The 26,572-nt window shown below is 47.5% G+C and overlaps 1 protein-coding gene across 3 annotated transcripts in view; it reads left to right on the plus strand.

The window, feature by feature from the left end:
* The first annotated feature begins 8 nt into the window (after window positions 1-8).
* KLHL20 (kelch like family member 20) overlaps window positions 9-26,572 on the plus strand; it is a 57,506-nt gene continuing 30,942 nt past the window's right edge. The window contains exons 1-2 of one of the 3 annotated variants that reach the window (XM_030572176.1): window positions 9-102; window positions 3,262-3,327. In XM_030572176.1, the coding sequence (XP_030428036.1) occupies window positions 3,305-3,327 (23 nt within the window). In that variant the 5' untranslated portion in view covers window positions 9-102; window positions 3,262-3,304. Of the gene's footprint in view, window positions 103-3,261; window positions 3,328-14,046; window positions 14,052-26,572 lie in introns of those variants that run through there. The other 2 variants (XM_030572175.1, XM_030572177.1) reach the window with 2 other exon arrangements.

Below are 26,572 nucleotides of genomic sequence, written 5' to 3' on the forward strand. Positions count from 1 at the left end.
GGGAAGGCTGAGGAGAACGGACCACGTCCTGCTGGCTGAGCTGACTGGCTGAGGGGGTGGTTACTCGCTGTTCCGGGACCCGCAGGCACAGACCCCGCTCCTGTGAGTGACAGGGTGGGGGTCCGGGTCCCTGTCCCTGTCCCTCCTCCGCCGGCTACAGTCTCCCAGGTGGCGGGTCCTTCAGGGGAAAATTCCCCCCCCGCCCAGTTCAAGCGAGGGGGTCAGGCCTCCGCAGGATGGCGGGGAGCCGGGGGCCCGGGCCTTGGGGCTGGGACTTGGTGGGAAGGGGGTGCCGGGGATGACGCGGGGAGGTGCAGGGTCGGGGATGGGGGAGGGTCTTCCCATCTTCAACTGTAATACCTTACAATTCCCAATGCAGCCGTTTCCCTCCTTCCCCCCCGGACTGGTTGGGAATAGACAGTGGGTCATGCTGGAGTCTTGTCTGTGTCTGGAGGGTACTGATGGTATCTGAGCGCATCTCCCATCCTGGTCTCACGGTACTGCCTTGCAAATGTGAACCAATTATCCAGCATCACGGTGAGAGGAATATCTGATTTTGGGGAGGGTCTCAGAGGCACAGATGGTAGTTAGGGGGCCCATTCACATTGGAAGTCAATACACTGAAGTTCTTAACTGCTGTTTGTGCCTTTGAAATTCCTTCCCCTCCCTGAGTGTTACAGATGGGGAAACAGAGGCACAGGGATTTAAACCTTCTTATTGATGAGGTATAAGGAGTGATGATGCACCTAAGGTCCTGATCTGGTATTTTTTTGGAGGCAGGGGGATGCAGGGAATAATGTTGTTTAAGTTGCTTTTCTATTTTTCAATAACATTATTTGTTAGTTCTCTTGCTGACTTCTTTTCGTTTCATGTCACGTCTTATGCATGACATGATGCAAAAGGAAGGTCTGGTATCAGGAGGTGATAGAAAACCAGCTGTGCTTATTCATGAAAACAGCAGCATATATCTGCTATATAGCTATATCTGTATATCCTGGAACTGAGACCACTATGAGAGAGTAAAGAACACTATTAATTGAATGGAACAACAAATGGGACTAAGTAGTACGTGGTATTACTATCCCAGTGAGGACATTAAATCAGGGACATAGTAGCAAAATTGTACAGAAATGTATTTTCTTGATTTTAATGATATTTTGAGGGGATTAATTCTGACACAATCACACAAAGACTGTGAAGAACATGCCTCATTCCTTTACTGCACAAAATGCCTGCAGCATACTGTGAACATCTTATATTCACATTCCTGTAAAACAGTCGGGTGTGGACATGTCCATTTATCTAAATGTATACAGGTGATTCGTGACATCCAGTACCGTTAATCTTGTAGAGGAATGATCTTTATAATTCTCTGAAGCCCCTTCATACATGTGAAAAGTGTTTCACGTGTTACATTGAAGTTGCATGTGCTCAACACGCCCCAGGAATAAGTTCCAAATGATTTATTAGTCACATTTATTAGCAAATAATAAAGAGGTACTGATAATTTGAGAAGCCTGCAAAACTAAAGAGAGCAAATCTAAACATCGTCTTGATTAATCAACAGCCTTATTGGGGCAAAATATTAAATTTTCCCTTTGCATTCATAATGTATCATGTTGATGGAATATATGTATGATTGTTTCTTGATCTGACCATGTAAGATTTTTATAAATTAGGCTGCAAAAACAATATGTAAAGCTAAACGTTTAATATATACAGGAGTTAGGGAATTATTATTATCCCCATTTTACATATATAGAGCTGAGGCATAGAGTGGTCATAAAGAAAATCTGTGACAGTGGAGAATTGTGTCTGGATCTCCTGAGTTCCTGTCTGGTGCCTTAACCACAAGACCATCCTTTTGAAGCTTTTTTCATGTGCTGAGGATGTCTGCTCTTGTAGGTGGTATAATTTACCGCTTTCCAGTCTCCTAGCAATGTTGTGCATCTTAACTGTTTGTGAAGTGCTCTTTGATTCTTGAATAGGTGCTATGGAATTAAAAAGTATTGTTATACTGCTCTTGCTTCTTGAGTTCAAATGTTAAAGGCTGTTACGAAACACCACAATATAGAGGGAGTATTTGGTATTTCTGTAAAGTTTAGTTTATATATTGGCTTGATGTTCCTATTTTAAAAGAAACATGAACATTGCACTTCTTTTTTGTACCTACTATAGATTTTTTTACCTAAAGCTTCTCCCTTGCTGAAAAGACATTTATGATTATTAACAGAGGGCAAAAAAAGAAAGAGAGAGTATTAAAAAGAAACTTCACATATCATTTAAAGTAGGGGTTCTCAAACTGGGGGTCAGGACCCCTCAGGGGGTCACAAAGTTATTACATGTGGAGGTTGCGAGCTGTCAGCCTCCACTCCAAACCCTGCTTTGCCTCCTGCATTTATAATGTTAAATATATTTGAAGTGTTTTTAATTTATAAGGGGGGGTCACATTCAGAGGCTTGCTGTGTGAAAGAGGTAACCAGTACAAAAGTTTGAGAACCAGTGGTTTAAAGGATGCTGTACCAGAAAAGCAGAGTTTCATTATATTAATCATTTTTTAAAATAATCTAGTTGACAAGGGTTCCTGTAAAAAGAGAGTGTATTCAGCATTAGAATTGGAAGTCTGAGGAGTACAAAGTATGTAACTATTGCTTCTACTAAAAAGTAAATATACATTTAATAGAATTGGAAAGTGAGTTACAGTATCATGCAACTTCATCTATTTATTCTGTAGATATGTGGCTTTGTTAGCGTTCCTCTTACCTCTGGGACATACAGTTGTTCAGACCCTAACCTGATCTTATACCAAATATTGACCCTAGGTCAGTGCTGTACTGTTTAATGGGTGCCATCTTTTTCTCATTAGTGGAAGAAGTATAAATATTTTCTGGCACTTTTTTGGAAATGTCAAGAGAAACATCCCATTCCCACCTCCCAGTGTCCTAGATAATCTTTCCTTCCTTGATAAAATTGTTTAGAGTGTCCAGCGTAGTATGCAGTTTACTGAGCGCATGATGGGTGTCACATGTGCCGACACCATCACTGTGCTAAATGTATTAAACTCATTATTTGTTAGGTGCTTAATTTTTCTTCTGTCTTATTCTCTGCAACCCAGCCATTGTTTAGCAAGATTGTGAATTTTGCAGCGGGATAAGGGCTTGAAGTCATACTATTTGGGTATGATTAGTTATTGTTTGTATCATGGTGAAGAGCTGAAAGAGGACATACTTTCACTTTTTTCATCCTTTTTCCCCCCCTTAGGTCAGGTCTTGAAGTGTAAGGTGCAGACTTCTCTTCACAGTGCATGGACGGAAAGCCAATGCGCAGGTAAGGTACAGAAGAAGAAGTGATTCTTCTCTGATCAAAACCTGACAATTGATATTGAGTTGATTTTGTAAATAGCTCATCCATAACATGGTTATTTGAGGTGTGTATTCTACAACTAAGAATATTTCTTTAAGGGGCAAAACTAAACATCTGTTAACATGAATATGCTGTTACAGAAAGGAAGTATAGAAGATATGTGTTGCCATAATCATCCATTTTAAAACAGTTCACTGTGTTGCTTAAAAAATGTACTTTGGGCTACTTATTTTATGATGTGATTATACCAATATTTCCTCATGAACCATCTAGCAGTATTTCTTAAACCTAATCATGCTCCTGATGTGCATTAGTGTGACCTTTACTGTAGACTCGAGTTCTCTACAGAGCAAGGGGATTTGTCTCTTATTTGTGGATTCTAATTGCATCTACTGTAATGGGCTGTGGACACATCTGCAATCTCTTCCTGTGTAATGCTGACATCAGCTATGTCAGAAACAGTCATTTTCCTGTAAAGGAAAGAAGAATTGTGTTGTTAAAAAGGGACATTGACCAGCCTGCTTGACATGAATTGTATTTGTCCATTTTGATTATTTTAATACTGAGTGTGCCATCATTTATGCTTTATATCAGATATATTTCTGTATTTTTAAACAGGCTGCCTACAAAAGGCCTGTTTGTGTTTGCATGGTTGCGAATCACTTTTCAAAGGTATTGGACAGCCAAGACTCATGAATATCATGTAGCCTGATAAGCTGGTTGTGTCCCTTAGGTCAAAATATCTTTGGAAGTGGGGAAAACTTATTAGATGCACACCAGTAATCACATAAACATTACAGTAGGAAAAGAGGTGGGATTTTAGCATAAGCCACTTTGCAGAGGGATATTAATTACTGCATTTGCAGAAACAAGTACTAACATAAACTTGGTTGTGTAACAGGGTGGTAGGAATTGCATTGTGTATTAGCTCAGTAATGTCATTCTACAAACCCTTATTGAGTTAAATGAACCCCTCAACAACCAGAAAAAGATTATCTATGCTACTGCTTCAGTAAGCTAGTAAATACATCTTGGGACGTGACACAGGTGTCATTGTATCATTCAGCATTTTGCTGAGATGAGGAGACTGATTTAGGCTGTGAGGGGACACAGTTGGTTTTCTACTGGGAGTTTTTTTCCTCAGAGGACGGACTGAATAATCTACCAGATATTTTCATCTTGATCATCTTCAGTGGGAGCAGTTTAAACATTTTTAGCAACCATAAGGCCATATCTATTCTATTCGGATTCTTGTTCTGCCCTCATCACTGTAGTACCTGAATGCTTTGCCTAAACACATAAAACAGTGTGATAAGCACTTGCTATGTGTGGCTTGCCCCCCCCACCCCTTTTTTTGTGTGTGTGTGTGCGCGCGCACAAGGGCAAAAAATATGTGAGGTTTTTAAAATTGTTTCTGCATTTATTTTGGCTGCTGTGCTGTATGAGAATGAATGGAAAGTGTTGAGGGTTTAGGTTGTTTTTAGATCCTGTGGAAGTTCATTTCTCAGCCTTAGCTCTGTCTCCTGCACAGACAAGTTTACCCTGGCAGTGGACAGGGTAATGAGCAGCAGATTTTTCTATCATGGTCCTAATCCTGGAACATTAGGCAAAATTTTTAGATATACTGGATCCAGACCCTCTAGCACCTTGAAGAGAAGGACAGAGATCTTGAATTTGACTCAGTATTCTGTAGGAAGCTAGTGGAGAGAGCAGATGATAGTTGTGATGTGCTAATGCTAACTGGTGTTGTTGAGGTGTTTGTGCTGTGTACTAACTGGAGTTTCCTAACAGCTGACAGCTTCATGTCCAAGTATATTGCATTGCTGTAGTCCAGCCAGAAGCTGACAATGGCATGGATCTTCTTTTTTTTTTTTTTTGGGGTGGGGGGAGAGGGGTTGTGGGGAGGGCTCCTAATCTTTTGCATATCTCAGGGAGCTCTGTGTGAGCCATTAGCTTCCTGTTTTGTTTGTCATTCTATTGCTTATTTGCTTCCAAAATGTATTTCAAGCAAATCTTGCTACATTGTACTATTGGGGAAGCATTTATTTATATCCTTAATCAATACCCTGCAGACATAGTAGCACCTTGTGTGATGGTCTTGTCAGAGCTCACAAGCAAAGTGGGATTGGGCTGTGTCATTACTTGGATAGATGGTTATGTTAGGTCTGGTTTCAGAGTAGCAGCCGTTTTAGTCTGTATCCACAAAAAGAACAGGAGTACTTGTGGCACCTTAGAGACTAAGGCCTTGGCTACACTTGCGCGTTATAGAGCAATAAAGGCACCAAGAGCGCTCTAGCTCACTCCCCAGCCACACTGGCCAGGCATGTAGAGCGCTCTGACTCCGTGGCTGGAGCGCTCCTGGTACTCCACCCTCCCCCCCCAAAAGGGATAACGTTTGTTGTGCTCTCGCTGGAGCACCGCAGCACCAGTATGGACACTTACTGCGCTCTGATTGGCCTCCAGAAGTGTCCCACAATGCCTGTTCTAGCCACTCTGGTCATCACTTTTGAACTCTGCTGCCCTGTCCTCAGGAGACCAAGCATCAAACCAGCCCTTTGAAAATTCCCTTCCTGTTTGCTCAGCCAGGTGTGGAGTGCTCTCAGTGCATCTTTCCAGATGGCCGTGCCTCCATGCGCCAGGCAAGCCCCAGTATGGAGCAATGACGAGGTCCTGGACCTCATCAATGTTTTGGGGGAGGAAGCTGTGCAGTCCCATCTGCACTCCAGCCATAGGAATTACAGTACCTTCCGGCACATATCAAGGGCCATGATGGACAGGAGCCATGACCGGGATGCGGTGCAGTATCGGTTTCAAGTAAAGGAGCTGCAGAATGCCTACTGCAAAGCCCACTAGGCAAACGGCTGCTCCAGTGCTGCCCCCGCGACCTGCAAATTCTACAGAGAGCTGGATGCGATACTTGGCGGTGATTCCACCGCAACGACCACCATGGACACTTCCGAGCCCAGCATAGCAAGGATGTGGGGGAGGAGGAAAGCACAAGTGATGGTGCTGAGGCAGTGGGAGACAACCCAGAATCCCTAGATCAAGGGTTGGCAACCTATGGCATGCGAGCCGATTTTTAATGGGATGCTGCTGCCTGCCAGAAGCATGCCATTAAAAATCCTGCCCAGCCAGGCCCACTCTTCTCTGCCCTCCGCTCCGTCCCCCCCCCAGCAGGGGCAAGGGGCAGAAGCTTGGTCCTGCCGGCTCCCCTGTCTCTTCCCTAGTGTGCTGGGTTCCTGCCCCTCCTCCTCCTCCTCTCTGTCCCTCTCTCCTTGCCAGCTGATGGCCCTTGCAAGGGAGGGTGTCCGGAAGGAGCAGAGTCAGCATGCCCGCTGCTATAGGCGGAGGCAGAGAAGAAGCAGGGGCAGAGCCGTGGGGAAGGGAGGATGTAATAGGGACATATCCCCTCCAGTCCTCTGCCATGACTCCCCCTCACACACACCCAGCCCTCAGCCCTGAGCCCCACAGCCTGCACACCCCCCAGGCCCGTGCCCTGAGCCCTGTGCCCCGCACACACCCCAGGCCCTGTCCTGAGCCCTGAACCCCCCTCATACACACACAGCCTCTGCTTGATTCCTTCACTGCCCCCCCCACGACCCCAGCCCTGACTCTTGCACCCCCCCACGTACTCAGCCCACACACACCCCATGCACCCCCCACATCCTGACTCTTGCACCCTCCACATTTCCCCCCCTGAGCACCAGATGGGAGCTCCTGCACCACCACCACCCAGATTCCCACTTGCTCCCCTCACACCAAATGAGAGCTGCCCAGGTAAGTGCCTCACACCCAAACTTCCTGCCCCAACCCTGAGCCCCCTCCCCCATTCTAGCTCCTGGCCAGACCCTTCTCCCCCAGTCCTGTGCTCAGTGCACTCCCACCCTCATCTCAGTGCAGAGAGAGGAAGAGAACAGGCCAGAACCAGGAAGAAGGTAGGTGCCCATTGTATGTGGGAAGGGCTGGGACCACAGACTGGCAACGGGCTGAGCGGGTCCGGCAGCCGGGATCAGCCATTCAGCCCACTGCCGGTCTGGGGTCCCGGCTGCCAGCCCCGCACAGCCCACTGCCAGTTTGGGGTTCTGGCTGCCGGACTCTTGCCAGCCGTGATCCTGGCTGCAGGCCCCACTCAGCCTGCTGCCGACCTAGGGGAACAGAACCTCAGACCAGCAGCGGCTGAGCAGGCCGGCGGCATAAGATCAACATTTTAATTTAATTGTAAATGAAGCTTCTTAAACATTTTGAGAACCTTGTTTATTTTACAATACAAAAATAGTTTAGTTATATAATACATAGACTTATAGAGAGAGACCTTCTGAAAAACATTAAAATGTGTTACCGGCACACGAAACCTTAAATTAAAGTGAATAAATGAAGACTCGGCACACGACTTCTGAAAGGTTGCCGAGCCCTGCTCTAGATGCATACAGCCAGGAACTCTTCTTGAACCAGGAGGAAGGCAGCCAGTCGCAGCATCCAGTGCTTGCGGAAGGACAGACAACAGAGGAGGTTCCTGGTAAGTGTCTTTCTTTTTGGGAAGGAAGTTTTTAGGTACGGACTCTTTGAGCGAGGAGGGTAGGGGCTGCATGCATGCCTAGATGCGGAATAGCACATTGATGTGGTCTAGCACATTGCAGTAATCGGCATCGATGACCTCTTCAAAACTCTCAGCCAGAATGTGGGCAATGCGCTTGCGCAGGTTTATTGGGAGAGCCATCATGGTTCTTGTCCCAGTCAGCCTAATGTGTCCATGCCACTGTGCCGTGAGGGGCGAGGGGACCATTGCTGCACACAGGTAAGCTGCGTATGGGCCAGGGTGGAAGCTGCATTGTAGGAGAAGACCCTCCCTTGCTTCCCTGGTCACCCTCAGCAGCGAGATATCTTCCAGAACAAACTCCTGTGGAGAATGTTGGGACAGTGTTCAGTGTAGGTGCCCCCTGCAGCTGTTGGTTCTCCCCAAGACTCAGAAACCCAGAGGGCAATACAGCCATGAAACAATCAGTCCCCACTGGACCCTGTCCTTACTCACCATTTCTGGGGCTCTCATGGGTTATGTGCGCTCGCTTTAGGACAGTCAAAGTATGTTTTTTGTGATTGCCCTTCTTAAGTGCAGGGGAATCATTGCTCTGTCTGGTGTGTACAATGCTGCCTCTGATAAGTGTTGCATTTTGCCTGTCTAGGTGCAGCCTTGAGATCTCTCAGCCATCATTCTTATCACCGGCCGACAGACTGAGAAGACTCAGGAAGAGGCTGTGTAAAAGCAAATAAGACATGCTGGATGAAGTCATGCAGCAGTCTGTAAATGAGAATTGAAAGGCACAGAAGTGGAGGGAGAGCAAAAGGAGGATCTGCCAGGAAAAGGCGACACACCCGCGACAAAGAACAGAATGGCTGATTAGCATAATGGAGCCACAGTCAGACTCTATCCAAGCATTCGTCGCCATGCAGGCAGAGCACTACCGCGCTAGCCCCCCCACCCCCGCAGGCGTTGTCCCAAAACTCTTCCCCATGTGCCCCCATGTCCCATCCAACCCACTTTCCCCAACATCCGGGTTCTTACTGCCCCCAGCTGCCTCCTACACCTGTAGCTTCACCACCCACCCACAAAAACTACAACCCTTATTCATTGCACTCAACCCCCTCAACATGCCTTATAGCCATCCTGAAGTGCATCACTCAGTGCACAGCACTCCAGACAGGATTCGAGTGTATGAAATCAGGACATATTCAAGCCTATGAGTGAAATGATCCCCACTCCACTCCCTTGCCCTCTTGTTATTTCGTGTTACTTTGGTTTTTTTCAATAAATGAATTTTCTTTTCAATAAATGGAGTTTTTTACTTTGAAAACATACTTTATTAGTGCATAAAGCAAAATATACCTTAGCCCAGGAAAGCAACAAGGACTGCAAGTCATTGTATCAAACACAGCTACTGGACTTAATTCCCATGCAGAGCACCAGACATTACTGGTGGCTTTCAGCCTCAGATTGCTCCCTCAGGGCATCCCTAATCCTTGCAGTCCCATGCTGGGCCCCTCTAATAGCCCTGCTCTCTGAGTGTTCAAATTCAACCTACAGGTGTTGAACCTCCAAGGCCCATGCCTGAGTGAAGCTTTCACCCTTCCCTTCACAAATAATATGTAGGGTACAGCACGCAGATATAACCACAGAGATGCTGTCTTCGGCCAAGACCAGCTTCCCATAAAGAGAGCACCAGCAGCCCTTCAAACGGCCAAAAGCACACTCCACAGTCATTCGGCACCGGCTCAGTCTGTAGTTGAACCGTTTCTGGCTGCTGTCCAGGGTCCCTTTGTAGGGTTTCATGGCATTAAAGGGTAAGCGGGGTCTGCAAGGATCACAGTGGGCATTTCGACTTCCCCTAAGGTGATCTTCTGGTCTGGAAAAAAAGTCCTGGCTTGCAGCTTCCTGAACAGGCCAGTGTTCCGAAAGATGTGTGTGTCATGCACCTTTCCGGGCAGCCTGCGTTAATGTCAATGAAACAACCATGGTGATCCACAAGCGCCTGGAGAACCATGGAGAATACCCCTTTCGGTTAACGTACTCGGAGGCTAGGTGGGCTGGGACCAGAATAGGAATATGCATCCCATCTATCGCCCCTCCGCAGTTAGGGAAACTCATTTGTTCAAAGCCAGCCACAATGTCATGCACGTTACCCAGAGTCATAGATCTTCTGAGCAGGATGCGATTAATGGCCCTGCAAACTTGCATCAACACAATTCCAACAGTCAACTTTCCCGCTCCAAACTGGTTAGCAACTAATCAGTAGCTGTCTGGAGTTGCCAGCTTCCAGATTGCAATAGCCACTCGCTTCTCCACAGTCAGGGCAGCTCTCAATCTTGTGTCCTTGCGCTGCAGGAGCGGGGGGCGAGCTCAGCCCACAGTCCCATGAAAGTGGCTTTTCTCATCTGAAAGTTCTGCAGCCACTGCTCGTCATCCCAGACTAATTAATTAAGATGAGCTGTTATCAGGAGGAGAAAAAACCTTTTGTAGTGATAATCAAGATGGCCCATTTCAGGCAGTTGACAAAAAGATGTGAGTTTACTTAAAATGGGGAAATAGATTCAATTTGTGTAATGGCCCAGCCACTCCAAGTCTCTATTCAAGCCCGAATTCATGGTATCTAGTTTGCATATTAATTCAAGTTCAGCAGTTTCTCGTTAGAGTCTGTTTTTGAAGCTTTTCTTTTGCAAAATTGCCACCTTTAAGTCTGTTACTGAGTGACCAGGGAAGTTGAAGTGCTCTCCTACTGGTTTTTGAACGTTATGATTCCTGATTTCAGATTTGTGTCCATTTATTCTTTTGTGCAGAGATTGTCTGGTTTGGCCAGTGTACATGGCAGAGGGGCATAGCTGGCACATGGTGGCATATATCACACTGGTAGATGTGCAGATGAACGAGCCCCTGATGGCGTGGCTGATGTGATTAGGTCCTATAATGGTGTCACTTGAATAGATATGTGGACAGAGTTGGCATTGGGCTTTGTTGCAGGGATTGGTTCCTAGGTTAGTGTTTTTGTTGTGTGGTGTGTGGTTGCTGGTGAGTATTTGCTTCAGGTTTGGGGGCTGTCTGTAAGTGAGGACTGGTCTGTCTCCCAAGATCTGTGAGAGTGACAGATCATCTTTCAGGATTGGTTGTAGATCTTTGATGATGTGCTGGAGAGGTTTTAGTTGGGGGCTGAAGGTGTGACGGCTAGTGTCGTTCTGTTATTTCCTTGTTGGGCCTGTCCTGTAGTAGGTGACTTCTGGGTGCTCTTCTGGCTCTGTCAATCTGTTTTTTCGCTTCAGGTATCCAACCTTTAGAGAGAACTGGTTAAAACTGTCTTCTTTGAGCAAAGAGAAAATAGCAGGTATGGGTTTTCACTGAAGTGATTACAATGGAGGAATGAGAGGAAGTTAATTAAAAATTAATTAAAAAATTAATTAAAAAATTAAATTGTAGTTTGGGGAAGGCTGTTGCCTCTCACTGGAGAAGTCAGCGAGCTGCATGGACTGGGATCTCATCTGACTGAAATTAGCTTCAGAAGGCATTATTATAACCTTATTAAAAGACTCAGGATGCAGAGCCTCATTGACTTCTTTCTTTCTGCATATAGATAATCTCATAGTTAGTGAAACTGACTTAATTGATTTTAATTCACTAAACTAAGAGAATTGTCATAGTAAGCAGTGTAAATAGTGACAGATAAACTGGCTTATTACAGTTATATAATTTTTAATAATATACGGTATTAGTATTGTTAGGTAATAAAGCAAGTCCTCACTCACCTCTCCAACAGCCAAGGTCGTGCGGAGTTGGAATTTGGGCCCACAATTCTGTCAGAGACCAGACACCAAATGCGTTGATCAACAGGCTCACACTACCCCAAAAGCTTTAGAATAAGTGTGGCGCCTTTATTAGGGGTGAGCATCAATATTTATACACAGAAGTAAACAAAGTGATTAATAAAAGATAATGGTCATGCATAATCAATCAAGATTTTACAGGAAGAGCAAGTTTAACAAGTAAATGCATAGAGATAAAGGCTAATGGCTACTTGAGGAAGGGGGTGTCATGAGTAGTTTGCAGGTCAGTGCTTTGTTCAAAAAAAGGTTCAGAAAGGATTATGCAGAGACGGCCAGTCTGGGTGTTTTTTGGCTCCAAAGTTCACCAAAAGTTTAGACCCAACATTCCTCCATTTGTAGCTTTGAGATAACTATTAATCAAAAAGCTACACCCTATTCCAAGATCTCAAGGGCCGCTTGGCAATTTCAGCCTGGGCCAATTCGAAGAGAGTAAGGCTTTTAGTTGAAGTGGGAAAAGAATAAACTGACTTACATGAGTTTATGAGGGAGGGGACACACTGAATACAGCAACACAGTATTATAAGGACTACCATGGCCCCAACAACACCCACCAAGAGGTTTTTAACCCACCCAAATCCGGGCAGCCAATTCCATAAGGCTCCCCACCAATCATAAGGTGGCTGGCCAGAGGAGTAGTTTTTAGCCATTTCCCTTAGGTGTTTGGTACGTTGAAAAGTGTCAGAGTAGGTGTCATTTACAAAAACACAGCATTCTTCATTTATGAGGGCGCAAGTTCCTCCCTGGGCTGCTAACATCATATCTAAAGCCATTCTGTTTTGCAAAGCCAACTGGCGCAGCTGGGACATTTCCCCGGCCTGATTCTCAAATAGGGTTGCAGTTTCATTGGTCAAAGATTCTAATAGTCCCTGTAGACGGATGATAGCACCCTTCAAGCTAGTGTGACCAGCCCACCGCTGCCAGGACAAACCATCACGGAGATTAATATTTCTGTCAGTTTCACGGATGTTACGAACGTGGGGAAAATGAGGGGGAGTGAGGGAGATCCGAGAAGGCGGTGCTAGCCATGCCAAATAACATGACCCTGCCCAATCAGGGGAGAGAAAATAATAAGCCTTGGGCCCGCACACCCAGTATGTTCCATATAATGCGTTTTGGGTATTCCATTTCTCAAAGTAGGAGGTAACCCACCACCCGTTGTACCACTGTTCCCCTGGTAACGCAGAGGGGTCGTTGTGTGAACTGCAGAGGCACAATTTGGTAGTGTTGTCCTCAAAGGGCAGTGTAGTACTGCTTGAGCAGTTGTAGAAGGCAATTGTGTATCCTTTAACAATTAGTTGGACACCTTCGAGATCTGAGCAGGGCTTTTTAAAAACTGACTCTGAAAACCTGCCCCTCCATGAAAAAGTTGAAAAGGTTGGATCGGGGTGAGGGATCCACATATGGGATAAGTGGGATGCGCAAGGCTTGAAGCCAAGATTTTTACTAAAGGCGGTGCCATTAAAATATATGTTGCATTTACTTGTTCCCACGAAAGTTGACCCTTTTTCTTTAACAAAACACAGTGATCCTGTTTGATTGGTTACCCTGAGATATTTGTTAATTGGCACTTCTGTTTTGTCCCATGTAAGATTGGGTTGGACTGGATCTTTTATTCTAGTCGGTGGCATCCAAGTCATATTAGCAGTGGTTAGGGGAATGGGTGTGAAGGGGAGTCCCTGTGCTGCATTTACTGGAAATTGAGTACATACCCAGCAATCACTTCTATTTCCTAAAATACGAGTTTTAACCTCGTGGGAATATCTAATAAAAGCATTATCTTCATAAGCAGAAAATAAACTGAAAAAGCATAAAAAACATACAGTTGTCAGAATAAAGGGTCCTCTCATTTTTTTCGAGTTAATTTAAGTCTAATGTCTGAGAGAGGTAAGCTGGTCCACTGGTCGAAGGCAGTGTCCTCAGTGGTGACAAGAGCTGCTGGTCCGTCACTGTGGTCCACTACGGCTGGCTTGACGTGGGAGTGGTGGATCCAAGATTTGCGTCCTTCCAGGAACACTGCAGTCTGGGTTGTCAAAAGAACCTGGTGGGGTCCAGTAAACCTTGGCTGGAGGGTGTCGTCACGAACGAACTTTTTGGCCCAGACGAAGTCCCCTGGTTGGAACGGGTGGATTTGTTCCTCCAGCGGCACAGTCTGGGAAAACTGCGAGGCTTTTCAAAGGGTACGGAGGCGAGCCTGTAGGGAGAGAAACTGACACGCAGTCATATGATCCCCTCCCAATAGTGAAACATCAGCACGTGGTAGCGCCCCGCCTTTGAAAGGGGGGTGTCCATAGAGCAGTTCAAAGGGGGATAATCCCAATGCGCGGGTTGGGCGAGTACGAAGGTGAAACAGGACCAAGGGAAGTACCTGAGGCCACTTTAATCCTGTTTCCTGACAGTATTTAGCCAATGTAAACTTAAGTTCCCTATTCATACGCTCAACTTTCCCGCTAGACTGGGGGTGGTAGGGTGTATGAAAGGAGTGTGAAATGCCCAGTCCTTGTTCTAAATGGCCAAGGACATGACCAGTAAAGTGAGGTCCGCGATCTGAGTCGAGCACAAGAGGGATGCCAAAACGGGGTACAATATCTCTAAGGAGAATCTTCGCCACTGTGGCAGCAGTACAATTAGCAGTAGGAAAAGCTTCGACCCAGGAAGTCAGAGGGCAAACCAAAACAAGGAGGTGCTTTTTCCCAAAAGCCTTTGGCATATCTACAAAATCAATTTGAAGATGTTGAAATGGAGCAGCAGGCGGAGGTCTTCCACCCTTAATTTTGTTAAGAGGTGGAGCAGGTCCATTACGCTGACATGTGCTGCATGCTTTCACTATTGATAGGCAATAGGGTTGAATGCCTGGAGCATACCAAAAGCGAGCGATAGTGTCCACGAGGGCGTGCGTGCCGTAGTGACCCCCTTTATCATGGTGCCAGCGAACTGCCACAGGGTATGTGGAGCGAGGGAGGCAGGCTCGGCCATCTGGCATAAGCCAGGTCCCTTTGACCAGAGTGGCCCCGAGGCTTTCCCATGATTTTAGTTCAGCAGCGGGTACTGGTACGGGGTGCGGTGGAGTAAAGGAGGAGGTTGCAATAGCCAATGTGGGCATGGCTAAAGGTAAGGTGGCAGCCTTCTTGGCGGAGGCGTCAGCCAGGGCATTCCCACGGGTAACGGGGCTGCTATCTTTAGTATGGGCCCGGCAGTGAACTACAGCCAGGACAGAGGGTTTTTGGAGGGCGTCCAAAAGCTTGTGGATGAGGGGGAGGTGCTGAATGGGTTTACCGGCAGCTGTCTGGAAACCTCGAAACTTCCAGAGGTGGATATGACAATGCACAACTCCAAAAGCATATTTGCTATCAGTAAAAATGGTAACGGTCTTACCAGCGGCCAACTGGCAAGCTCGGGCCAGGGCATAGAGTTCAGCGGCTTGGGCTCCCCAGTTGCCTGGCAGTGAGGCGGCCTCTTGAATGTCCCATTCAGAGGTGACAGCATAACCAGTGAAACGCTTGCCATCAACATAGAAGGAGCTTCCGTCCGAGAAGAGGATGCAATCGGGGTTGTCCAGTGGCACGTCAAACAGGTTGTCTCTTATCTGTAAGATGCTGTAAACTACTTCCACACAGTCGTGCTGGTCCTGGGGGACTGGCAGGTCAGGAAGCAAGGTAGCTGGATTAAGGGGTCCACACCTTTCAAAAATTAGGTTAGTGTCTTCTAAGAGTTCGGCCTCTAGCTGTTGCTGACGATGGGCCGAAAAGACTTGGGTTGTGCCCCTACGCAGAAGGGCTGACAAGGCATGAGAGGTCCAAACCGTGGTAAAATGACCCAGGGTTAGGCTCTTTGCCTTTGTGATCAGCAGGGCAGCTGCTGCCAGAGTCCGGGTGCAGGATGGGGTTCCCTGAGCGACAGGGTCGATTTGCTGAGAGTAAAAAGCAAGCGGGAAATGGTGGGGCCCGCTCAGCTGGGTAAGGACACCACTAGCAATTCCGCCCCTCTCGTGGACAAAAAGGTGAAAGGGTTTGCTGTAATTGGGGGGGCGGAGAGACATGGAGGAGGCCACACTGTCCTTGAGTAACTGAAAGGCTTGAATAGTGTCCGGGGACCACTGCAAAGGGTCAGGAGCAAGGTTAGCAGTGAGTCGGTGGAGCGGTTTGCTTAACTCCCCGCAGGACGGCAACCAGGGGCGACAGAAGCCAATTAATCCTAAGAAACCTCGAAGTTGTTTCTTGGTGTTCGGTAGAGGGCAGTTTTGAATAGTCTTTATGCGGGCTGGGTCCATCTGTCTTCCTTCTGGGGTTAACAGGAAGCCCAGATATCGGACCTTCTGTGAGACCCACTGAATCTTTTTAGGGTCTACCTTGTGGCCTCTGGTGTGTAGGTATAATAAAAGTGCCTTACCATCGATGCGGAGGGCAGCTTCTTCGCGATTACCTAATAGGATGTCATCTACGTATAGGACCAATGTGGATCCCTGCGGACTGGTGAAACCTTCCAAGTCGTGGCGGAGGCACTGGCTGAAAATCGTGGGGCTGTCTCTGTAGCCTTGAGGAAGTCGTTGCCAGACATAACTTTGTCCCTCCCAGGTGAAACCAAAGAGATACTGAGAGTCTGGGTGCACAGGAATGCTGAAAAAAGCTGATTTTAAGTCAATAACAGTGAACCACTCAGCATCCCAGGGGATTTGGCTGATGATAGTAGCTGGGTCAGGAACTACTGCATGAAGAGGGACCACATACTGATTAACAACTCGTAGATCCTGTACAAAGCGCCAACGAACAGGGTCTCCGTCCTTTTTAGGAGGCTTTTTGACAGGCAGTATAGGGGTGTTACAGGGAGTGCGCTGAGGGCGGACTAGCTTTTGTGCAATGAATCCCTCAATAATGGGGCGGATGCCCTCCCGGGCTTCCAGCGACGGGGTATTGAGGGACTGACGGGGGGGTTAAGGAAGGCTTTACCTGAATCCTTACGGGCTCTGCCGAAAGGAGCAGGCCAACATCAGTGTCAGAAATTCCCCAGAGGGTTGAAGGCAAGTCAGTGAGGTCAGGGGAGAGAGAGAGAGGTGTTTCCCAATTACCCTGAGTAGGGGCCGAATCTCCTAATACTGTCATCAATAATCCTACCCCTTCAGGAGTGCAGGTTAAAGTAGCCTCAAGCTTACAGAGTAAATCCCGGCCCATCAAAGGGATCGGACAAGCTGGGGAAAAAAGAAAACGGTGAGAAAAACATTTATCAGCATAAATAACATTCAAAGGCAAAGTGAGTCCCAGAGACTGTGGGTTGCCCTCCACCCCAGTCGCAGTTTTAACCTCAGAGGATAGCCAGGGAGAGGGGGCATGATTTAAAAGAGAGAAAGTAGCCCCAGTATCAATGAGGAAAGAGACAGGCAGTCCCTGGACTGAAAGGGTTAAACGAGGCTCTTTGCTGGGAGGGCAGAAAGTGAGAAAGGAGCCGGCTAAAGACATTAAGGAAATAAGACCATCACATTGTTTGCCTTCGCCCCCGGGGTACCGTCATTGAGGAGGCTGAGTTTGCTGCGGCTGCTGCTGTTTCCCGTAGTTGATCCAGGCCTGGGGGATGGGCTGAGCTGGTGGTGCAGGGGTGTATTCCTCACTTGTATAAGCATCTGCGGATGCAACCAGACCCTCTGGGCGTCCCCAGGGGCATTCACGTTTAAAGTGACCAGGCTGTCCGCACTGAAAACAGTTTCCTGATGGCTGGGGTCGCCAGGACCCTCTTCCCCGGGCACCCTGGAATCCCCTGCCACGGCCACGGCCTTTGCCTCGAACACCACCGTGAAAAGCTAAAGCCATCAGCTTATATTCTTCCTTTTTCTCTTTCTTTTTACTACTTTCCCTTTCTTTCTCCCAGGCAAAATCAGCTACTTCCAACACTGAAGTGACTGACTCACCTCCCCAACCAGGGCGAAACTTTAAGAAGTAATCCCTTACAGGGGGCACCGACTGATTCACAAAAAATGAAATAAGAGTAGGGTGGTCTGCTTCTCTCTCAGGATCCATCTGAGTGAACATTCGGGCCCCCTCCAATAGCCTCGACCAGAACTTTCTGGGCGGCTCATCAGATTCCTGCCGAATCTGCATGAACTTAGCCTGATTAGGCGAGCGGCGAGCCATTTCCTTGAGTCTCTCTAACAATCGCTCTCTATCTGTTCGCAGCTGAGTCAGCCTTAGCTGAGTCCAGTCTAGGGGATTCCAGCCAGCGGCCAGATCCCGCCTATCCATCCAAGTAAGATTAGCTGCATTGCTATCTCCCCATGTCCTTTCTGCCATCCACAATCTACTACGTTCTTCTCCGGTCAAAACTCTACTTAACAACTGATCCACATCCGTATAAGTAGGATTATAACTTAAAAACAATCTTTCTAGAAGTTCTATGATCTTTCGGGGATTTTCCCCAAAAGACCCTGACAACTGTCCCCACTCTTTCAAATCCCATTCTAGCCATCCTTTATATTCCACAATACTAGCATGTTGCAATCGTCCATCATTGCCCATATAAGGTTGATCGTGCACCTGTAAAGGCATCTCTATAACCATACTTTTATTATTCGCAAGAGATTTGACGGAGACATCCTCTGGGCTATCCTCAGGGGGGGGGCATGCACCCTGCTGTACCTGCTTGGACCTAAGCCTAGTAACTACTCCTCCCGAGGTTTGCCCCTCCAATTCCTCCTCATCCTTCTGCACAAATTCCAATCTGGGATCCTGCAGATTCCCCTCTGCTACAAGGAGAGAGCTCCCCTGCGGAGGAATAGGGGCAGGTGCAGAGGGGACCAGCTGACGAGTCAAAACACGCCGTGGTCTACACCCTTCATCGAAATAACCTGGAGGGGGTTCACTCTCGGGAGAGTACCTGACTGCCATAATTTTTAAAGATTTCCACAGCTCTGCTGCTGTGTCCCAACAAAACCAGTAACATAACTGTCCCGGATGGTCTTTTTCGATCTGGCTCTTTACTCCTCTTAAGGCAGCCTGTTCGAAAGAGCCATACGAAGGCCACCTCATCTCCGAGTCGGCCAATACCGCGGTATACCCAGTCCAATTCCTTACACATAGTGTGTACAACTTCTTCCTAGACATTCCTGTCTGTACTGGGAGTTTCCCTTCGTTCCATAACTTATTTACAATCCCCAACGGACTCTCAAGAGGCACGCTAGTCCCTTGACCCATGGTGTCTGACAGGAGCCCTCCAACTGGCGTTTACCCTGCTGTCCAATACACGACCCCTCAATATTGAATTGGCTAGGAGAAATCTCCTGTGGCGCCTTGCCAATTCATATATGAGTGGTCTGACCACTGGACAGAGGTACCGCACCAGAAGGAATCCCGGACGAGCCCCCAAATTGTTAGGTAATAAAGCAAGTCCTCACTCACCTCTCCAACAGCCAAGGTCGTGCGGAGTTGGAATTTGGGCCCACAATTCTGTCAGAGACCAGACACCAAATGCGTTGATCAACGGGCTCACACTACCCCAAAAGCTTTAGAATAAGTGTGGCGCCTTTATTAGGGGTGAGCATCAATATTTATACACAGAAGTAAACAAAGTGATTAATAAAAGATAATGGTCATGCATAATCAATCAAGATTTTACAGGAAGAGCAAGTTTAACAAGTAAATGCATAGAGATAAAGGCTAATGGCTACTTGAGGAAGGGGGTGTCATGAGTAGTTTGCAGGTCAGTGCTTTGTTCAAAAAAAGGTTCAGAAAGGATTATGCAGAGACGGCCAGTCTGGGTGTTTTTTGGCTCCAAAGTTCACCAAAAGTTTAGACCCAACAGTATCAGGTTTTGAAAAGTGCATGTTCACAACACATACCTGTAAACTGTCAGTGTCTCTTTAAATCCCCAAATCTGTGAAGGGCAGGGACATGGTTTTGTTCCCACTGTTGATGACTGGAGTTAGTACTCTGCTCCTAGAAGCCTCCACTAAACATCTGGTTGATCCAGTGCATAGTGTTGAGGATTTAATAGCTGGCATTCATGGTCAATACTGAACTAATGTCCCAGCATGTTGTGAGTGGGCACTGTGCTGTTGGAGGTAACTTATTCTGGCTGAGACATAAAATCAAGTTCCTTGTGTTCTGAAAATTCCATGACAGATTTAGTAATTGTAGCCTGGTGTACACACCAAATTCCAACACTGATATTTATATTCTTCAAATGGAAATGCAGTCCCCTTGCAGCTTCAGTTGGATACTGTAATCTTCACTTCTTTTCCTAATGAATGTTGCAGAGTGCTGTTAAACAGCTGCCTGCTTTCCACCCTAGGGAGTGTGTGGAGTTGGGGATGAGGGGCTGAGAGTTGAAAGGTGCTTAAAAGTAAATTATTACTGAAGTGTCAGTGTGCATTTCACTCAGAAACATAGCCATAGACGTTTGGAACCTTGTAGGAGTTCTTTTTATACTGCAGGGATGGGTGCAGTAGAGGAACTAGAAGTGGGTAGCAACGTAGGCAGCAGTGACCATGAGATGGTTGAGTTAAGGATCCTGACAAAAGGAAGAAAAGAGATTAGCAAAATATGGACCCTGGACTTCAGAAAAGCAGACTTAGACTCCATTAGGAAACTGATGGGCAGGATCCCCTGGGAGGCTAATATGAGGGGGGAAAGGAGTCCAGGAGAGCTGACTATTTTAAAGAAGCCTTATTGAGGGCACAGGAACGAACCATCTCGATATGCAGAAAGAATAGCAAATATGGCAGGCAACCAGCTTGGCTTAACAGTGAAATCTTTGATGTTCTTAAACTCAAAAAGGAAGCTTAAAAGAAGTGGAAATTTGGACAGATGACTAGGGAGGAGTATAAAAATATTGCTCGAGCATGCAGGGGTGAAATCAGGAATGCCAAGGCACAATTGGAGTTGCAGCTAGCAAGGGATGTGAAGGATAACAAGAAGGGTTTCTACGGGTATGTTAGCAACAAGAAGACGGTCTGGGAAAGTGTGGGACCCTTACTGATGGGGAGGCAACATAGAGATGGATGATGTGGGAAAAGCTGAAGTATTCAATGCTTTGTTTGCCTCGATCTTCACAGACAAGGTCAGCTCCTAGACAGCTGCACTGGGCAGCACAGTATGGGGAGGAGGTGAGCAGCCCTCAGTGCTGAAAGAACAGGTTAAGGACTATTTAGAAAAGCTGGATGTGCACAAGTTCATGGGTCCAGATCTAATGCATCCAAGGGTGCTGAGGAAGTTGGCTGATGTGACTGTAGAGCCATGAGCCATTATCTTTGAAAACTCATGGCGACTGGGATTGGTCCTGGAAGATTGGAAAAAGGCAAATAGAGTGCCCATATTTAAAAAAAGGGAAGAAAGAGAACCTGGGGAACTACAGACTGGTCAGCCTCACTTCAGTCCCTGGCAAAATCATGGAGTAGGTCCTCAAGGAATCCATTTTGAAGCACTCGGAGGAGAAGAAGGTGATCAGGAACAGTCGACATGGATTCATCAAGGGCAGGTCATGCCTGGCCATCCTGATTGCCTTCTGTGATGAGATAACTGGCTCTGTGGATATGGGGAAAGCGGTGGATGTGATATATCTTGACTTTAGCAAAGCTTTTGATACGATCTCCCACAGTATTCTTGCCAGCAAGTTAATGAAGTAGGGATTGGATTAATGGACTGTAAGGTGGCTAGAAAGCTGGCTAGCTTATCGGGCTCAACGGGTAGTAATCAACGGCTCAATGTCTAGTTGGCAGCCGATATCAAGCGGAGTGCCCCAGGGGTCGGTCCTGGAGCTGGTTTTGTTCAACTACTTTATTAATCATCTGGATAATGGGATGGATTGCACCCTCGGCAAGTTCGCAGATGACACTAAGCTGGGGGGAGAGGTAGATATGCTGGAGGGTAGGGATAGGGTTCAGAGTGACCTAGACAAATTGGAAGATTGGGCCAAAAGAAATCCGATGAGGTTCAACAGGGACAAGTGCAGAGTTTTGCACTTAGGATGGAAGAATCCCATTCACCTCTACAGGCTGGAAACCGGCTAAGCAGCAGTTCTGCAGAAAAGGACCTGGGCATTACAGTGGACGAGAAGCTGGATATGAGTCAGCAGTGTGCCCTTGTTGCCAAGAAGGCCAACAGTATATTGGGCTGTATTAGTAGGAGCATTGCCAGCAGATTGAGGGAAGTGGTTATTTCCCTCTATTCAGCACTGATGAGGCCACATCTGGAGTATTGTGTCCAGCTTTAGTCCCCCCACTACAGAAGGGATGTGGACAAATTGGAGAGAGACTAGTGAAGGACAACAAAAATGATTAGAGGGCTGGGGCACATGACTTAGGAGGAGAGGCTGAGGGAACTGGGGTTATTTAGTCTGCAGAAGAGTGTGGGGGGATTTGATAGTATCCTTCATCTACCTGAAGGGGGGATCCCAAGGGGATGCAGCTCGGATGTTCTCAGTGGTAACAGATGACAGAACAAGATGCAACGGTCTCAAGTTGCAGTGGGGGAGATCTAGGTTGGATATTAGGAAACACTATTTCACTGGGAGGGTGGTGAAGCACTGGAATGGGTTATCTAGGGAGGTGGTGGCATCTCCATCCTTAAGAGGTTTTTAAGGCCTGACTTGACAAAGCTCTGGCTGGGATGATTTAGTTGGGGTTGATCCTGCTTTGAGCAGGGGGTTGAACTAGATGACATCCTGAAGTCTCTTCTAACCCTAATATTCTATGCCTAAGGGCATGTGTACACTTGCCATTTAAAGTGAAAAAAGTCCCTTTTTTGCTCAAAAACCATGGGAGCGTCTACACTTGCCAATGACTTTTTGCGGTGAAACTCAGAAGTTTCACCACAAACAGAAAACCACCTCCACGAGAAGTGTGTAGTTGTTACTGCTGATCCTTTTGTGGTGATGTGCAAGTGAAGACAAGTTCTTCCTGTGTAAACAGCATTTAGCCTCCGAAGGATAGCCTAGAGTGACCACTCTGGCCAGAGGCTCTGCTGCTCTGATGCCAGGTAAACAGACGTCCCCCCCACCCCCCTGTAAAGCACCCGGGAACTTTGAAACTCCCTTTCCTGTTTTATTGGCAAATGCTCATCTGGCCAAGTGACCATGGCTGCTCCACAGAGCAAAGGAGCTCCCGTTTGGACCCTGAGCTCCCCCTGCCACCTCCAGAGCTATGGTCAAAATGGAGAGAGCTGCACTGTGGGATAGCTGCCCTAAGTGCACTGCTCATTGGTGATGGAAATGCTGCAAATGTAAACACTATCTGATGCCTGTGGAAGCAAGTGAGTACACAAAACAGCAGGCTTTTCTTTCACCAGTTCCCTAATCACAGGTGAAATTGGCAGTGCAAAAACTCCCCAAGTGTAGACATCAGCCTAATAAATGCTTGTGACAATGAATAAAGCTCTGGGAGCCAGCATAGCCAAATACAGTGAGGAGATAAAACAGCCCATTTATTTAGCTGACTTGCAGGCTGGCTGTATTCCTATTTTACTTTTCAGCATTGTATGCTATAAAGTGATCTTGTCAGCTCTTCCTTAATCCCATTATATTTGCTGATTTCCCCAGCCCTGCACACTGATGGAAGCTAATCCGTGAATATCTGTATAGTTGAGTGTGAATCTTTGATCCTTTCATACACAGTTCCTCTTCAGGTTTCAGTGGTAGCCATGTTAGTCTGTATCAGCGAAAAAAAAAAAAAAGACACCCCTGCCCCCCAGTGTAGACCAGGCCAGAGGCACAGAAGAATGAATTAAAAGGACCCAGCTGATGGCATATGTCTAAACCAGGCTAATAATTTAACTGCATAATGTGTGCATTATGCATAAATATGTGCAGGGAATGAAATGATGACTCAGTGGCTTAGAAGTGTGAAAGACAGAAGGCAGCACTTGATTCTCAAATGCTAGGCCTTAGAGACTAACAAATTTATCTGGGCATAAGCTTTCATAGGCTAGAAATGTATGTATCAGATGTATGAAGTGAAAAATGCAGGAGCAGGTATAAATACATGATAGGATGGGGGTTGCTTGAGTTGTAGCCCATGAAAGCTTATGCCCAGATAAATTTGTTAGTCTCTAAGGTGCCACAAGGACGACTCAGTTTTTTATTTCCTCTTCAGTCTCCCAGGAGCATCTCTCAGCCCTTTGTGTGGGGGAAGGAAGCCAGCCTAGCATGTGAGAATCAAGTGCTACCTTCTGTCTTTCACACTTCTAGCCACTGAGTCATCATTTCATTCTCTGCATATATTTATGCATAATACACACATTATGCAGTTAAATTATTAGCCTGGTTCAGACATATGCCATCAGCTGGGTCCTTTTAATTCACTCTTCTGTGCCTCTGGCCTGGTCTACACTGGGAGGCGGGGGTGTTGATGTAAGATACACAACATCAGCTACGGGAATACCGTAGCTGAAGTCGACGTATATTATTCCGACTTACCTCCCGTCCTCAAGGCGCGGGATCAACAGCCACGACTCCCCCGTCGACTCCGCTACCGCCACTCGCTCCAGTGGAATTCCAGAGTCGACGGGGCTCGATTGCTACCCGCTGATACAGCGGGTAGTCTGGACGTACCCCCTGTGTAGCAGCAACCCACAGTACATAGCATCAAGCATCTGGTCTGATCCAATGTGAAAATTCCCAAGTCCACTGATCTCCAGCACTATCCAGAGCAGGGGTCGGCAACCTACAGCACGCGTGCCAAACGTGGCACGTGAGCATATTTTGCCTGGCACGCGGCTGCCAGCCGGGGTTCTGGCCACCAGCCCCATTCTGCCCGCTACCGGCTGCGTGAACGGAACTCCAGGCCAGCAGGAGGCTGAGTGGGGCCAGTGGCCGGAACCCCTGACCAGCAGCAGGCATGCCCCCCAGCTTCCCCCTCACCGCACTCGGGTTCTGCAGCTCCCAGGAGTGTGAGCCGCAGGGGCGCGGGGCCCTGAGCCTGCTGCAGGAGGAATGGCAGCGGCGGCTCACACTCCCGGGAGCCACAGAGCCCAAGCGCAGTGAGGGAGAGCTGGGTGCGCACAGGGACTGCCACCCGCATGTATTCTCTTCAGGAGCCCCCTGAGAGGGCCACTGGGCCGCAGCCCAGGCAGGCGCGTCCCTTGGCTCCTCCCTCATCGCACTCAGGTTCTGCGGCTCCCAGAAGTGTGAGCCTCCACCGCTGCCCCTTCCGCAGCTCACCCCGTCCCGCTGCCTCAGCACTCTGAGAAGTTTTGCCTCCACATGGAGCCAGCATCTGGCCAGCATGGGCATGGTAAGGGAGTCCCAGGGAGCAGGGGGAGGGTTGGATGGGTCGAGAGTTTTGGGGGTCCTGTCAGGGGGCAGAGAGTGGTTGGATGGGGCATGGGAGTCTCCTGGAGTCTATCTGGGGGCGGGGGTGTGGAGGAGGGGTTGAGGGTTCTGACGGGGGCAGTCGGGGTGGGAAGTGGGAGGGAGTGGATGGGGGCTGGGCTAGGGCAGGGCTTCCCCCTCTTTTTTTATTGTTGAAATATGGTAACCCTAGGTGAGGGGGGAGCCGGGGGGCACATGGGGACTGGTGCCTGCATACATCTATTGCAGCCTGCAGGAGCCCCCGGGGGGGGTGCCGGGCTGCAGCCTGGGCAGGAGGGGTGGGTGGGGCATGACTGCTCCCTGCTAGTGGCGCCGCCACCTTTGCAGGGCTGCTGCCCCCCTGCACCGTGCCGACTCCTCCATGGCTGGGGCTCGCTGCTGCCGCAAGAGGAATGCTCTGGCTCTCCAGTGCCTCCAGAAGGTGGCACCTCTCTGCCAAGCTGCTGCAGCGGCCCAAGCCCGTCAAAGCCAGTGAGTGGACTCGGGGTGGGGGCCACCGGGGTGGAATGGGCTCGTGGTCTGGAGAGCAGCCCCTAGGCATGGCTGGCCCCTGGGCAGGCTGGCTCTGGGGGTCTATAAAGGCTCGTTGGGATTTGCCCGTCAATGAACCGATGTGCGGGGGGGGGGGGGAGGCGCAAGGTGGAAGTTTCGCCTAGGGTGCAAAATATCCTTCTACTGGCCCTGCCCCAGGTGGTGCATGCACCCCAGGTTAAGAACCACTGCACTAAACTGATAAGATCTGCATTTTAATTTAACTTTAAATGAAGCTTCTTAAACATTTTTAAAAACTTATTTACTTTACATACAACAATAGTTTATAGACTTATAGAGAGAGACCTTCTAAAAACGTTAAAATGTATTACCGGCACACGAATCCTTAAATTAGAGTGAATAAATGAAGACTCGGCACTTCACTTCTGAAAGATTGCCGACCCCTGATTCAGAGATAAGTTATGGACGAATTGGAGTGTTGACTTTAAATTTCCTTACATCTGTTCAGCTTTCAGAGTGGTAGTTGTGTTAGTCTGTATCAGCAAAAAGAACGAGGAGTACTTGTGGCACCTTAGATACTAACAAATTTATTGGTAATAAGCTTTCATAGGCTAAAACCCACTTCATCAGATATATGCAATGGAAAATACAGTAGGAAGATATATATACACAGAGAACATGAAAACACGGGTGTTGCCATACCGTAGAATTAATTTTCAAACTGGACACCATTAAATTAGGCTTTAATAAAGACTGGGAGTGGATGAGTCATTACACAAAGTAAAAACTATTTCCCCATGCTAATTTTTCCTCTGTTGTTACTCACACCTTCTTGTCAGCTGTTGAAAATGGGTCATCCTGATTATCACTACAAAAGTTTTTTTTCTCCTGCTGGTAATAGCCCATTAATTGATTAGCCTTGTTATAGTTGATGTGGCAACACCCATTTTTTCATGTTTTCTGTGTGTGTATATATATCTTCCTACTGTATTTTCCACTGCATGCATCCGATGAAGTGAGTTTTAGACGACGAAAGCTTATGCCCAAATAAATTTGTTAGGGCTTGTCT

Source organism: Gopherus evgoodei, chromosome 8 (genome assembly GCF_007399415.2).
Source record: "Gopherus evgoodei ecotype Sinaloan lineage chromosome 8, rGopEvg1_v1.p, whole genome shotgun sequence".
Classification (NCBI taxonomy): Eukaryota; Metazoa; Chordata; order Testudines; family Testudinidae; genus Gopherus; species Gopherus evgoodei.